The sequence below is a fragment of the Chrysemys picta genome, chromosome 9 (genome assembly GCF_011386835.1).
Source record: "Chrysemys picta bellii isolate R12L10 chromosome 9, ASM1138683v2, whole genome shotgun sequence".
NCBI classification, from domain to species: Eukaryota; Metazoa; Chordata; order Testudines; family Emydidae; genus Chrysemys; species Chrysemys picta.
This window is the reverse complement of record NC_088799.1, coordinates 42,221,599-42,233,991: the sequence shown is the minus strand read 5'-3', so window position 1 is coordinate 42,233,991 and position 12,393 is coordinate 42,221,599. Positions and strand designations below refer to the sequence as shown.

At 40.7% G+C, this 12,393-nt stretch overlaps 2 protein-coding genes across 6 annotated transcripts in view; one reads left to right on the top strand and one right to left on the bottom strand.

The window, feature by feature from the left end:
• Nucleotides 1–389: 389 nt before the first annotated feature.
• MRPS22 (mitochondrial ribosomal protein S22) lies at nt 390–11,056 on the top strand. Of its 2 annotated transcripts, XM_005282517.4 has the most exons (8): nt 392–576; nt 2,035–2,198; nt 4,558–4,722; nt 5,267–5,410; nt 5,989–6,072; nt 7,953–8,098; nt 10,466–10,574; nt 10,846–11,056. In XM_005282517.4, the coding sequence occupies exons 1-8, from the start codon at nt 447–449 to the stop codon at nt 10,936–10,938; spliced, it is 1,035 nt and encodes a 344-aa protein (XP_005282574.2). In that variant the 5' UTR covers nt 392–446; the 3' UTR covers nt 10,939–11,056. The 2 variants fall into 2 exon arrangements, with proteins under 2 accessions (XP_065413020.1, XP_005282574.2); XM_065556948.1 differs by lacking the exon at nt 5,267–5,410 and having other exon boundaries at nt 390–576.
• The window catches only part of COPB2 (COPI coat complex subunit beta 2), a 28,784-nt gene continuing 26,933 nt past the window's right edge, over nt 10,543–12,393 (bottom strand). For 2 of the 4 annotated variants that reach the window (XR_006175215.2, XR_010590367.1), the window contains 2 exons: nt 12,077–12,294; nt 10,543–10,930 (listed from right to left, as the gene is read on the bottom strand). Coding sequence is in view for 2 of the 4 variants with exons in the window: in XM_042853571.2 (XP_042709505.1) it covers nt 12,199–12,294 (96 nt within the window). In the remaining 2 variants the exon portion in view is untranslated. Of the gene's footprint in view, nt 12,295–12,393 lie in introns of all 4 variants that reach the window. The other 2 variants (XM_042853571.2, XM_008165842.4) reach the window with 2 other exon arrangements.

The following is a 12,393-nucleotide window of genomic DNA, read 5'->3' as shown; positions in this document are numbered from 1 at the left end:
AATGATTTTTCATTTAGAAATCTATTTATTTGTTGTGGCTGGATTATTTGTCTATTGCATTTCAGCCACTGCTCTGACCTCAAATCCACTTTCTCCCCCCCTCAGGAAACTTCCAAAATTTGGACTTTTCATTCCAATCCAGAGGTTCCCCCTGCTCCCAAACATTGCATGTCTAGTGCATCTCTACGCCTGCCTCCACCCTCCCAAAGACACCTATTTGGCCTTAGGAAACTGACCTCAATGAATATTAATATTGTCAATGGCTCCGCCTCTGGCAGTCTCCCATGGCAGACACTGATCCGCCCCCTCTCAGGCTCTTCCCCTCCCGCCATCGCCTGGGGCCCAGTACTGGGGGTGTGTCCCTGGGACTACACGTCCCAGCATGCCTAGCGCAGCCACCCGGAAGCCGCTTTGTGGGGGCGTGGCGGACTGACTAGGGCACCAGCATGGCGGCTCTCGGAGCGCCCAGGTGGCGGTGTCTGTGGCGCCGCGCGGCAGCTCCCCTCGGGCTGCAGCGCCCAGGGCGAGCCCTGTTGGGGAGCCGCGGGTACGGCCAGGACGCGGGCTCGGAGGCCGGTAGGTTGCTGGGCGCGCCGCGAGCCCCTGGCCTGAGGGAGGGACACGGAGCGAGGCGGGAAGCGAGCTGGCGGGTGTGTTAGCGCAACCCCGCGTCCTGCGCCGGCGTGAGGGCTGCGAGCTCGCGAACCTCGCCTCCGTCCGCTTGGGCTCTTGGACCTCGGGCAACAGCCAAGTCCCCGCTCTGGGTGGGAAAGCACTGGCTCGCTAGTGCAGGCTGACTCTGGAGAGCCTGCAGTGATACAGTTGTGCCACCCCATCAAAGGTGCTGGAACAATTTGTACAGTGGGGGTGCTGAGAGCCATTGAACCAAACTGTAAACCCTATACACGATGGAAACCACTTCAAGCCCCCGGGGGTGTGGCAGCACTAGTTCCAGCACCTATGCACCCCTTCATCTTCTGAACGCTTGGAGACATTGGGTGGAACAGGATACTCTGAACACAAACTCAATATGTTTTAGATCTGAAAATGCTCCAAAGTGGTTCATTCTTAAGCACTGCCTAACTTGTGAAAAGTCGGTATGTTTTGGAGTTTTACCCTCTAGAGCAGTGGTTCCCAAACTGGGGTTCCAAAAAATGTTACAGGGGTTCTTGGGGAAAAATTTCCTAATGGTGGACAGAGCTGTCCATAGGGACCCAATAGGGCCAGCAGCCCAGAGCCCCTGGACTTCCAAGAGCTAAGCAAATCAAAGCAAGCATATCGGTCACACTGAGATTTAAACTTCAAGACTTCTTATAAGAAATGGAAAGGGAAGTGGATATTTTTTGCTGTTTTTAAAATTAAATAGGCAGCTAGTGTTCTTCATAATAATTTTAAAAACAATAAGTTTAAGCTTTGTTGTAACATGCGTTGTTTGCCTGGACTGCTCAAGACCTGAATGCTTGTGTAGGAGGAACTCTTCAAGTTGTTTTCTTAAATACCTTCATGCTGTTTCACATCTGATACTCCTTGATGAAACATAGGAGCCTTGTCTTATAACAGGCTTATTCAAAGTGATACAAGCTATAAAAGGAAAATGAGATCTTGGAAGAGTGTTGCTGTTTTCATAATGTAATAAAATACTGTAATGATGAATAATAATTAATAAATAGTGTGTAATAAGCATGTCATAAAAACAAATTTTATATTTCCAAGATCACTACTTTTATAATTTATACTCAGGTAAAGTTGAAAATCCCTGGATATATTCATTTTTAGGAGGGGGTTCGTGAGACTTGACATTTTAGTGAAAGGGGTTCACAGGTTGTTAAAGTTTGGGAACCACTGCTCTAGACTAATGCCTTGTATTTTGAAAGTATTGAAGGAACTTGTCACTTGCACACTTCACTTCTTGGTCTGTTTCATTCTTGGCTGGCATATGCCTAAACTACACAGGTCTGGTATTCAGACCTTTGAGTCTATTGGATGTTAGTCTAAGCAAAAGAAAATAATCTAATTTTTATAAATCTCTTTCAGACAAAAAAAAGTCAGATGTCACAAAGCCTTGTTTTATGGATGAACTGGTTCAGAGTTTACTCTCTAAGATGACAGGGTTGGATTTACAGAAGGTTTTTAGTCCCATTAAACAGGAGCTTAAGCCACCCACTTACAAGTTAATGACAGAAAAACAACTAGCAGAGGTATGATGCCAAGATAAACTCTTGTATATTTTAATGAACACTGCTATCATACTATCAGACCTATATTAAACATTATCTAAAATACATTTGAAATTCTGTCCACCACTACACCATTCCATCCCATTTTATAAATAATATATATTTTACTGGTACTCTAAGTGACGGTCTATTTCTTTGATTACTTTCTTGTGTGTGGGGAGTTGAATGTCAGTAGGCGTACACTTTTCAAAAGATTAATGCGAAATGTTACCAGGAAAATACAACTTTAAACATTTTTTTTTAATCTGTTTAATGTCTCTGAAATTCAATACCAAATCTAATCAACCTCCTGACTTTTGTTCTTACCAGTTATGTCCTTAGCAGTCCGTCTTTGTATAGTAAAAGGCTGTAGTAGGTTGATGACTTCGCAATCATTAAGGCCTGTGCAAAAGTTGAGATTCAGCATAACTGCAGGTTGAAATAATTTTTTTTTTTTTAAAGGAAAATGAAACCTATAGTAAACTAACAGAAAAAAGGCATGGCAACTTGGGCACAGATGTATTGTAGTACCAAAAATGCTTTTAACTTTTTTAATTGACTGGATTTTAATTTAGTTATGTCCTTTTAAGTATCTCAGATGATATTTTACCCTGAAGTTTCTCTCCTTTTCTCTTCAGTTTTGGTTTATTGTATATGGAAGGGAGTAAACTGCATATAGTTCTGTTCCTCTAGAACAGGGGTAGGCAACCTTTCAGAAGTGGTGTGCCGAGTCTTCATTTATTCACACTAATTTAAGGTTTTGCGTGCCGGTAATACATTTTAACATTTTTAGAAGGTCTCTTTCTATAAGTCTATATTATATAACCAAACTATTGTATGTAAAGTAAACAAGGTTTTCAAAATGTTTAAGAAGCGTCATTTAAAATTAAATTAAATTAAAATGCTGATCTTCTGCCACCAGCCTACTCAGCTCGCTGCCAGCCTGGGGTTCTGTTCACCTAGGCCGGCAGCGGGCTGAGCAAGGCCTATGGCTGGGACCCCAGGCCTGGGGGGATGTTTCAGGGGTCAGGGCAGAGGGCTGCGGGAGGGAGTTCAGGGCAGAAGGCTGGGGTGTGGTGGGGGGTTCAGGGATCAGGGCAGAGGGCTGGGGTGTGGGAGGGGTGCAGGGTAGAAGGCTGTGTGTGTGAGGGGGTTTCAACGGTCAGGGCAGAGGGCTGGGGAGGTGGGGGGTGCAGGGCAGAAGGCTGGGGTGTGGGGGGGTTCAAGGGTCAGGTCAGAGGGCTGTGGGGGGTGCAGGGCAGAAGGCTGGGTGTGTGTTGGGGTGGGGGGGTTCAGGGCAGGGAGGTGTAGGGGGTACAGGGCAGAAGGCTGAGTGTGTGTGGGGGGGGTCAGGGCAGAGGGATGGGACTGTGGGGGTGCAGGGCAGAAGCCTGGGTGTGTGTTGGGGTGGGGGGGTTCAGGGCAGAAGGCTGGGGTGTGTGGGGGGTCAGGGCAGAGGGCTGGGGTGCTTGGCTCGTGGGGGTACTCTGAGCGGCTCAGGGCAGGGGGCTGGAAGGGATATGCCCTGTTCCACCTCCTTCCCCCAGGCTCTGTCCCTACCTCTCTCTGCTTCCTCTATGGAGCCATGTGCGTGCTGCCACTCTTCCCCCGCCCCCTCGCTAGGGCCATCAGCTGATTGGCCAGGGAAGGAGAGGAGGCGGGGCAGGAAAGCACCAGGCTGGGGGAAGACGCGGGGGAGGGGAGAAGCGTGGCTGCTGCAGAACCAAGCCTCTGCCTCCTGCCCCCGCAGGGGAGGGCGGGGGGGCTGGGACCGTGGCAGGGAGCTACGTGCCACTCAGAATCGGCTCGCGTGCCGTGTTTGGCATGCGTGCTGTAGGTTGCCGACCCCTGCTCTAGAATGATGATTTTATTAATTAAACTTCATTTTTTTTTCTTTGATGGTGTGTGTGTGTTCTCTGTGTATGTTTGTTTCATGTCCAAACTACCTAAAATCCTAAACGTTTTTTGTCCGCAGTGTCTTCTCTGTTCCCTGGCTGAACCTCTGGATGGTTGAGATTCCTAACTTAAGCCTACTACCACAATCCTTGGTCTCTCCTAAGCATGTGGTGATGTTATAATGCACCTTGGTTAAAAATCTATCTAGGGACTTAGCTGAAATAAATTAGGTGACATCAACACATTCAGTATTCTCTTTGAATCTATTGTCCACAAAGAAACGCATGCATAGTATTTTAGTCAGCCTGTGTGTCTCTCCAGAATACATTTCAATGTAGTAAAAGTTGAGGGAAGTTTATTTTTTAAACATGTTCTTCCCTGTGCTGAATGACTCTCCAACACAGTGTGATATTTCACAGTAAAGTTATTGGATTTTCTTTTTTAGGCCACAAGAAAAGCCATTGAGGAAGCTAAAGAACTATTAAAAATGCCCCCTGTTCTGAGTGAGCGAGAGCCAATTGATGATGTGTTAGCAGAAGACAGGATCCTGGAAGGAACTGAAACTGCCAAATACGTGTTTACAGATATAACTTACAGCACTCCGCATCGTGTGAGTAACTCACTAGTATATTCTGCAAAAGAGCTTCTTGACTATTTACCTTATTTTTACTTGTAACTTCAAAGGAACAGGCTTGGGTTTCAATAAAATGTTATCGCAGTTCAACCCCAGGTAAGTACAGTATAAAATTATGAGGAAACATTTATTGCCAGCAAAACTAAAAATTACATTCTGATGCTGTAATGCAGGAATTTCTCTTGAAAGGAAAGGAGGGGAGTGAGATCTCATTTTTGGGTGTTCAGAAGAAAGCCAGATATTTGCAATTATTCAGTAAATGTTCAGTGAATTTCCCTTGTTACTAGTTTTTTCCATTTCTAGAACATGACTAACAAGCATAAATATGAAAGACATTGGACAAGTTTACAGTTGTGAACAGGAAAGCCCTTTTCTAGCATTTCTGCTTATCCTGAGCTGCTGTGCAGGAGGATTTTTCCCAGCCAGATTTCCCCCACGTCACCTCTGAATACTAAGGGAAAAATTAAGAAAAATATGGTGATTAAAATGTGCAAAAAAAATTTTTCCCCCTTGATTTCAGGAGCGTTTCATTGTAGTTAGAGAAACAAGTGGTGTGTTACGTAAGGCCACCTGGGAAGAACGGGACAGGATGATTCAGGTGTACTTCCCGAGAGAGGGACGCAAACTTGTTCCACCACCAATATTCAAGGATGAAAACCTTATGGTAATTTTGTTTTTGGCTTTGTGGAGATTCATCACTCGTGCTGCTCTTCTGGTATAGTGTGATACTGAAATTGAAAGTTTAAAACTGTGATGCAAAGGCCTGTTTTATGTACCAGTTCAATGATACTGGTTTAGAAACCTGTAGTGTGCATGCAGGTACTAAAGATACTTATCAGCATAGCTCACTTTCATAAATTTACAGCTCTGGTAGTCAGGAACAAACAAATTTTGTGCAGATGAATCATATGGAATGAGTTGTCTATGTTACAGGTCCACACTTAACTACTGTGTGTATTGATAAGACTACGTGCCTGACCTGAAGCTGAAAATGCAATGTGGCTTCTGGCAAATAAATTGTTTGTTTTTTCTTTACTTTTATATATTTCATTTCATTACTGCAGTAAGGAATCTAAGGGCAATTCTTGCACTCAGGTGGCTTGTCATTCTTGGCCTTGTACCTGTTGACATTTCCTGAGAGGTGTCATTACCTAAAATAGAAACGTACTGGCTGTTTAATTTCTTCATTTTAGAATAAGGGGTAATATTCAGGAATAAATTTTATTACAACTATCTTTTTAGACTGTGTTTCGTGAGGACCGTCATGAAGATGTACTTAACCTGTGTATTGCACAATTTGAGCCAGATTCAGCTAACTATATCAGAGTAAGTCCATTTTATTATTTCTAATAGGAAGGCTAATGCCAATGACAACTTGTAGGTTTTCATTTGTATGAGCGTTTGAATTCTCTGTGGACCATAGCTATTGAAAAATCATATTGCCTTTTAATAGCTGCATAGATATAAATATGCAGCTGGAAAATATAAGGCTCTTTTAATGTCTTTTTCTATGAGACCAGCATGTTATGAAAACAAAAAAAATCACTGTCCAATTGTATCTACCTCTTATTCTATATTTTCACTTCGTAAATTATCTATGCAACTGTTCCTTTTTTTGTAACACTGCTATACAAGATGTTTACCATTTCAAAATAAATTCAACTTTAGTGAACACATACAAAACTGTATAACATATACAAAATTCTGGTAAGTTAAAGGGACACTACCAACTTGATATCTAGTGAATGTAATGCGTTAAAAATGGCTTCAGATACTACACTTACCCCAGCTATAGGTTCTTTGTCAATATTTTTCTCTCCGTTGTACACAAAGTAAGCCAACTAAAAATCTCTTAACTTCTTATAGTGATAAGAGTAGCTACAAAAATTTTCTGGGAAAATATAAGTTAGTGTCACTTAACCATAGTGAGCAATGAACCAGCAAAAATATAAGCTTTGAAATATGAATGTTTTTAATTTTATACTGTTCTTAACATTAAGAAATATTCTCCTGCATACAGTTAGGCATGTGTGTAATTTTACTTGTATAGATAGTCCCATTGACTTCAGTAAGACTACTCAAATGAGTGGAGTTGTCTTATGTTTACAAAATTTGACTGGAGCAGACACATATTGACCTTAAGATTCCAAGTGAAAAAAGTAAATGGTACTTTTGTTAGTGCTAACTACTTGAAATTATTTAGGGGAACAAGCTAAGATTTATAAAGATTAGTTCCTAACTTTAAGCTATGCCGGTGGCCTGATTTTCAAAATTGCCATGTGCTCAGTAACTCCTAGTTGGAATAAAGAAGAATTTAATAGCCTACCTATCCATTTTGTTTAACTCTTTGAACCTGTATTCTTAATTCAAGTGCACGATATAGTTGTAAAACTTCTTAGCGTTCATTGAAAATGTACGAGAACATAGTTCCATATTTAGTAGTTTGTTTCCCTTCTTAATAACCTTTCCTGTACTCTACCATAAGATTAGTCATTTTGAGCTTGATTTTCACCCTTACTTATGCTGAATAGCATCTTACTACAGCAGTAGTTCCTTGAAATCCATGTTAAACCATTCCCATAACCCAAACACTGAAGCTTCCTGCTATGTCAGAACTTGGAAGTGAAACTGATTTACAAACCAAAGCGCAATTGTCTGTTTTTATTGTTCAAACTGGGATATAGTGTGAAAAATAAGTTTAAGTAGATATTGTTGAAATGCAAATTGAGACTTCTAAAAAAAAAAATTCATAAATTAACACGTTTTACCTCACAGCATCTATTCAAGCTTTGAGGTCTGAGACTGCAGGTGCTCTACTGGTTCCTTGCATGGATATATGACAAGCATACATCTTCTGCTTCCTTCCTGCTTTCTGTTTTCCTCCTTAAAGCTTAGTGTGTAGATCCTGTCACTTGAGCATAGCTAAGGAGTAGACTGAAGGCTTCAGACTAACATTTCCCACAATAATGAAAGTATGTTAGCTGTGACCGTATTTCCCTCTAATTTACCCCCTAGAATTGGGATCTCCCAATGTGATGTGCTGTTGTCTAAAATTTAAGATTTTTACATACAATAACCTAGGTTTGACATTGCTTTGAGGCCATCTGTGTGCTGTCAGCACTATTCTAAATCTTTGTAACTCTTCTGGCAGTTTAGCAAGATTTGGAGGTTATCAAGATTGTAAATTAAAATCTCATTCTGGGTAGGTTCATCATCAGACATATGAGGACATTGATAAACATGCCAACTATCATCTTCTACGTTCAACAAGACACTTCGGAGGAATGGTGTGGTATCTGGTAAATAGGAAGAAGACAGATGGCTTATTAATCGATATGATCCAGAGAAATTTGTAAGTCCTGTTTGGACACTAGCTTTGCTTTGTTTCCCTAGCATAAAAACACAGTTAAAATCAAATCTAATTTCAAATAGTCATGAAAATACCTACTGCAAAATTTTTTTGCTGTGATTTTTTTGGCTTATGCGAATGGATATACATGCAAAAAAGTTATGGGTTGTATTGAGCCAATACTGATCTGTACCTCTTAATTCCTGCAGAATTTAACTTAAACTGCAATTGATTTATTTTTATTTTTTTATAACCTTTAGCACATTTTAATTCAGTGGAGTGTTAAGACTCAATCTTAAATTACATATATATTTTGTAAACTGATCACTTCATGATTTTAAGTGGAATTTTAGGATTGGCCTTATACTTTAGGAGGACAGGGTGAAAATGAAATACAGTAACTCCTCGCTTAATGTTGTAGTTACGTTCCTGAAAAATGCGACTTTAAGCGAAACAATGATAAGCGAATCCAATTTCCCCGTAAGAAATAATGTAAATGGGGGTGGGGGGGGGTGTAGGTTCCAGGGACTTTTTTTCACCAAATGACTGAGTATAAAGGGTTAACACTTTGTTAATGTAGCCTCTCACTCTACAAGACCGCACAAATGGAGGGAGGGGAGACAGCAGGGCAAACAGACACTCACCCCGTGTGTGAGAGAGATGTGCATTGCCCTTTTAAGTATGCTGACCCCACTCTAAGTACATTGCCTTTTTAAGTAGATCAAGTTGAGACAGCACTTCCTGCCAGCACGCTCCCTCCACTCTATGGAGATGGGGTAAGCGGGGGATCAGGGGGACATCCTGACATTAGCCCCTATCTTCCTGCCTCCTGCACAGTAAGCAGGAGGCTCCTGGGAGCAGCTCCAAGGTAGAGGACAGCAGCAGCAGCACATGTTCTGGCAGTGGGGGGAGGGACAGCTGAACTGCCAGCAATTGATAGGCTGCTGCACAGGAAACTTAGGGGGGCTGCTGGTCCATCCTGGTTCCAAGCCCCCATCAGCTAGCTCCAACAGGCTGCTCTTTCTGCAAGCAGTGGACAAAGCAGGTGGCTGCCAAACAAGGTTATAAGAGAGCACGTTCTCTCATTGATCAGCAATGAAATGTTAATCAGGACGACTAAGTGAGGAGTTACTGTATCATTAGTCCTTATTTCCCCAATTTGAGTATGTATACAATGACTGACTTTTTGGGCAGTTGGTGGTTTTTTGCCCTGGAGTTTCCAGGGCCTTAGTGAGGTATTTTACTTGTGTAAGAGCACCTGCACTAAATATGTCTCATCCCAGCCACTTTCTTGAACACCAGAAAAAAAATTATTCCAGCAGAGCAGTTTCAGCTACCGCTAGACTACTGTATGGGTTTTAAGTAGCTAATTAATACACTTTTAATATTTACAAATCAATCTTTAATAGCTCCAAAACAACCTTGATGGAAATGTTGGTGCAAGACCAGGGATAGCTGATAAATGTTCTTAAATAGATGACTGACTGATACTTGATTTTAATGGACAAGTGAAACAGTGGGAACTGGAGAGTGTGTTGTACCATCTAAAATCCTAGTTTTAAATGGGAGATGGGATTCTTGTGATAGTGGCTACCACATTCACTGAAATTCATCTTGGGAAAATACGACTTTTTTTTTTTTTAAGGTTCAGTAGTGTCTGAAGCTTAAAATCAATTATGTAGGACTGGAAAATATTTAAAGGGAATCTATTTGAAGAACTCCAGTTATTGAAAAACTGTCTTCCCTTTTTGCTGCTTTTTTGAGAGGTGATAAGTAGTCCTAAATGTAGATAACATGATTAATTCTCATTTGCTTTTGAGTTAAATTTTGGGAGATGAGTCAGTTATTTTCAGTAGGGAAACTAACATTAGATCAGAAAAAGCTCTGGAAACTGGCTGGATTGTTAGCCATTTTACACTCCAGGATTGGTGAAGATAAATATTCCCTTTTTGGCAGAATACAGAGCCATTGTGTATTTTGAAACATGCTAGGGAGGGACTAATAGCACAGGCCTTAAACAAGACATAGCATGGGTCAGCATCTCTTAGCGTTCTTATTCTGCATATAGCATAAAGAGTGCCAAGATGTGACACTGTGGAGAGGTGTTCAGATTTTTGCTTGGATCTTAGTTATGGGCTGCATACAGCTCTACCTGGATATAACACTGTCCTCAGGAGCCAAAAAATCTTACTGTGTTATAGGTGAAATGGCGTTATATTGAACTTGCTTTGATCCACCAGAGTGCGCAGCCCTGCCCTACTGTTATATCCGAATTCATGTTATATCGAGGTAGAGGTGTACTTTCATACGCTTGTACTAACACAAAGCTACGATATTTCCAAAAAACTGAGAAATGAGTCTTGTTTTTAGAATGGATGATGCTACATGCTTAATCAACCTCTATCATATGCTCCATCCTGACTGTCAATCAGCAAAAGAAGCAAAAGAACAGGAAGCTCATGGAGTAGATTTAATCAAGGTATAGTACACTTTTCTGCTTTGGCTATAATAATGGGAAGGTGAGGTTCACATTGATACCTACTTTCTTTATAGCTAGCCACAAAGCCTTTAAGGAACTCTTTAACTAGCAGGTATGTATAAGAAATCACTACACCAGACTTACCACTTACTTTGTTAAAATTGTTATGCTGAGATGCCACAAGGAATATTCTCATTCTATACATCAGAAATTGTACAATAAATTCTTCTGTACCATGTGTCACTATTTTAATAGCTGTTGTCTTTAACAGGTGTTCATGAAAACAGAATCAAAGAAGGTAGGATATATAGAGCTGGCTCTTCAGGCTTATCAAGAAGCACCGGCTAGTTCAGCAGCTTTGTGAAATAAAAAGGGCTTATTTAATAAAGTGTTAACATTCAAGCATTCTATTATGTTAACATGTGATAAGTACAAAATGTTGCTAATGCTGTATAAAATTCTAAAATAAACAAGTAACTGAGGTATGTGGTTTGGACTCTTCATAAAATAGCAAACTGTAGCTACCAAGGAATCACTAGAGTAATGCAAATTAATTCCTTTACAAGAATTTTGCAACTAGAAAATGTCACTCTTGCTAAACAGGTCAGTACTAAAACAAGCAGTTTTTACACTTGAAAAACTGGCCTTTAGATAAGCACCAGACTACAAGTGGAAGAGGTGAATGCAGTCACTAAGTATGAGAGAGGATGACTACTATGTAATGCCTTGATATAGTTGAAAAGGGACACTTCTGCATGCAATTTCATGTTAAACTTGTGTTCAAGTTATCTTATTTCAAGACAAGATGAGTACAAGTAGAGTGGTTTTAATTCTTTGCACAAGTTAGTTTAAAGACTTGGGTGGTAGAGGACTCTGACTTGAATTAGGTGTCAGCCCCATATGTCTAAGCCTTAATGCAGTGAAGCTACATGTGACCTCTGATGTAAGTTGACAAAAGTTTATTCAATTAAACCTTCATAGGCAGTTGCCTGGCAGTGGTTAGAGTATTAAGTCACTTAAGGCAGCTGGGGGTAACTAATCCAGTTTTACCAGATACCTGTCACTTTAGAAAGTGTGCTACTGCTGTTTAACACTGTAGGTGCCCATCTGAAGATAAATACTCCTAAAATTTAGGACCATGTGCTGTAGTTATAGATGCTCAGCTCCCCTGAAAAAGTAGCATGTTACACACACAGATGTAGGCTAAACAGTGCTACAAGGAAATTGTATCCTAGCTTTCTTGCCTTTCACTCCACTCAGACTGTAGGTCATAGTTGCTTTACTACCTCAATATAATGTTCACTATAAGCATTATTCCCTGGAATGGGGGTAAGCAAGAATACAAGTGGAATTCTTAAGTGTCTCTTTAAAACACTTTATTTTGAGTTTCTCTTGATAAATGTGACACAGCTTAAGGAGAGCTGCTTAGTTGCTACACTAAATGAATTTGAAAACATTGCAATCTGAAAATTCTCTTTGTGCAACTGCTAGGTATACTATACCTATGTTGTCCAGCTTCAGTATAAAAATCAAGCTAGTTTCCAATCTGTGTAGTCCATATAAATGTAATTCCTCTGTGTAACAATTATGAATTAAAGGATTTGGTCACAAATAAAAATCAAGTTCAGTCATCCAAGATCTCTTCATCCAGATTGATATCTGTAGTATCGATATCCTCCAGATCCAAGTTATCCAAATCATCATCCAAGTCTAGTAGTGCCTGAGAGAAGGAAAGCATTTAGGGTTAGGTGCCAGGAAGAAAGAAATTTTACTATAGTTATATATGTTGTAAATCCTTTAGAGGGTTATGTTTGCCAAC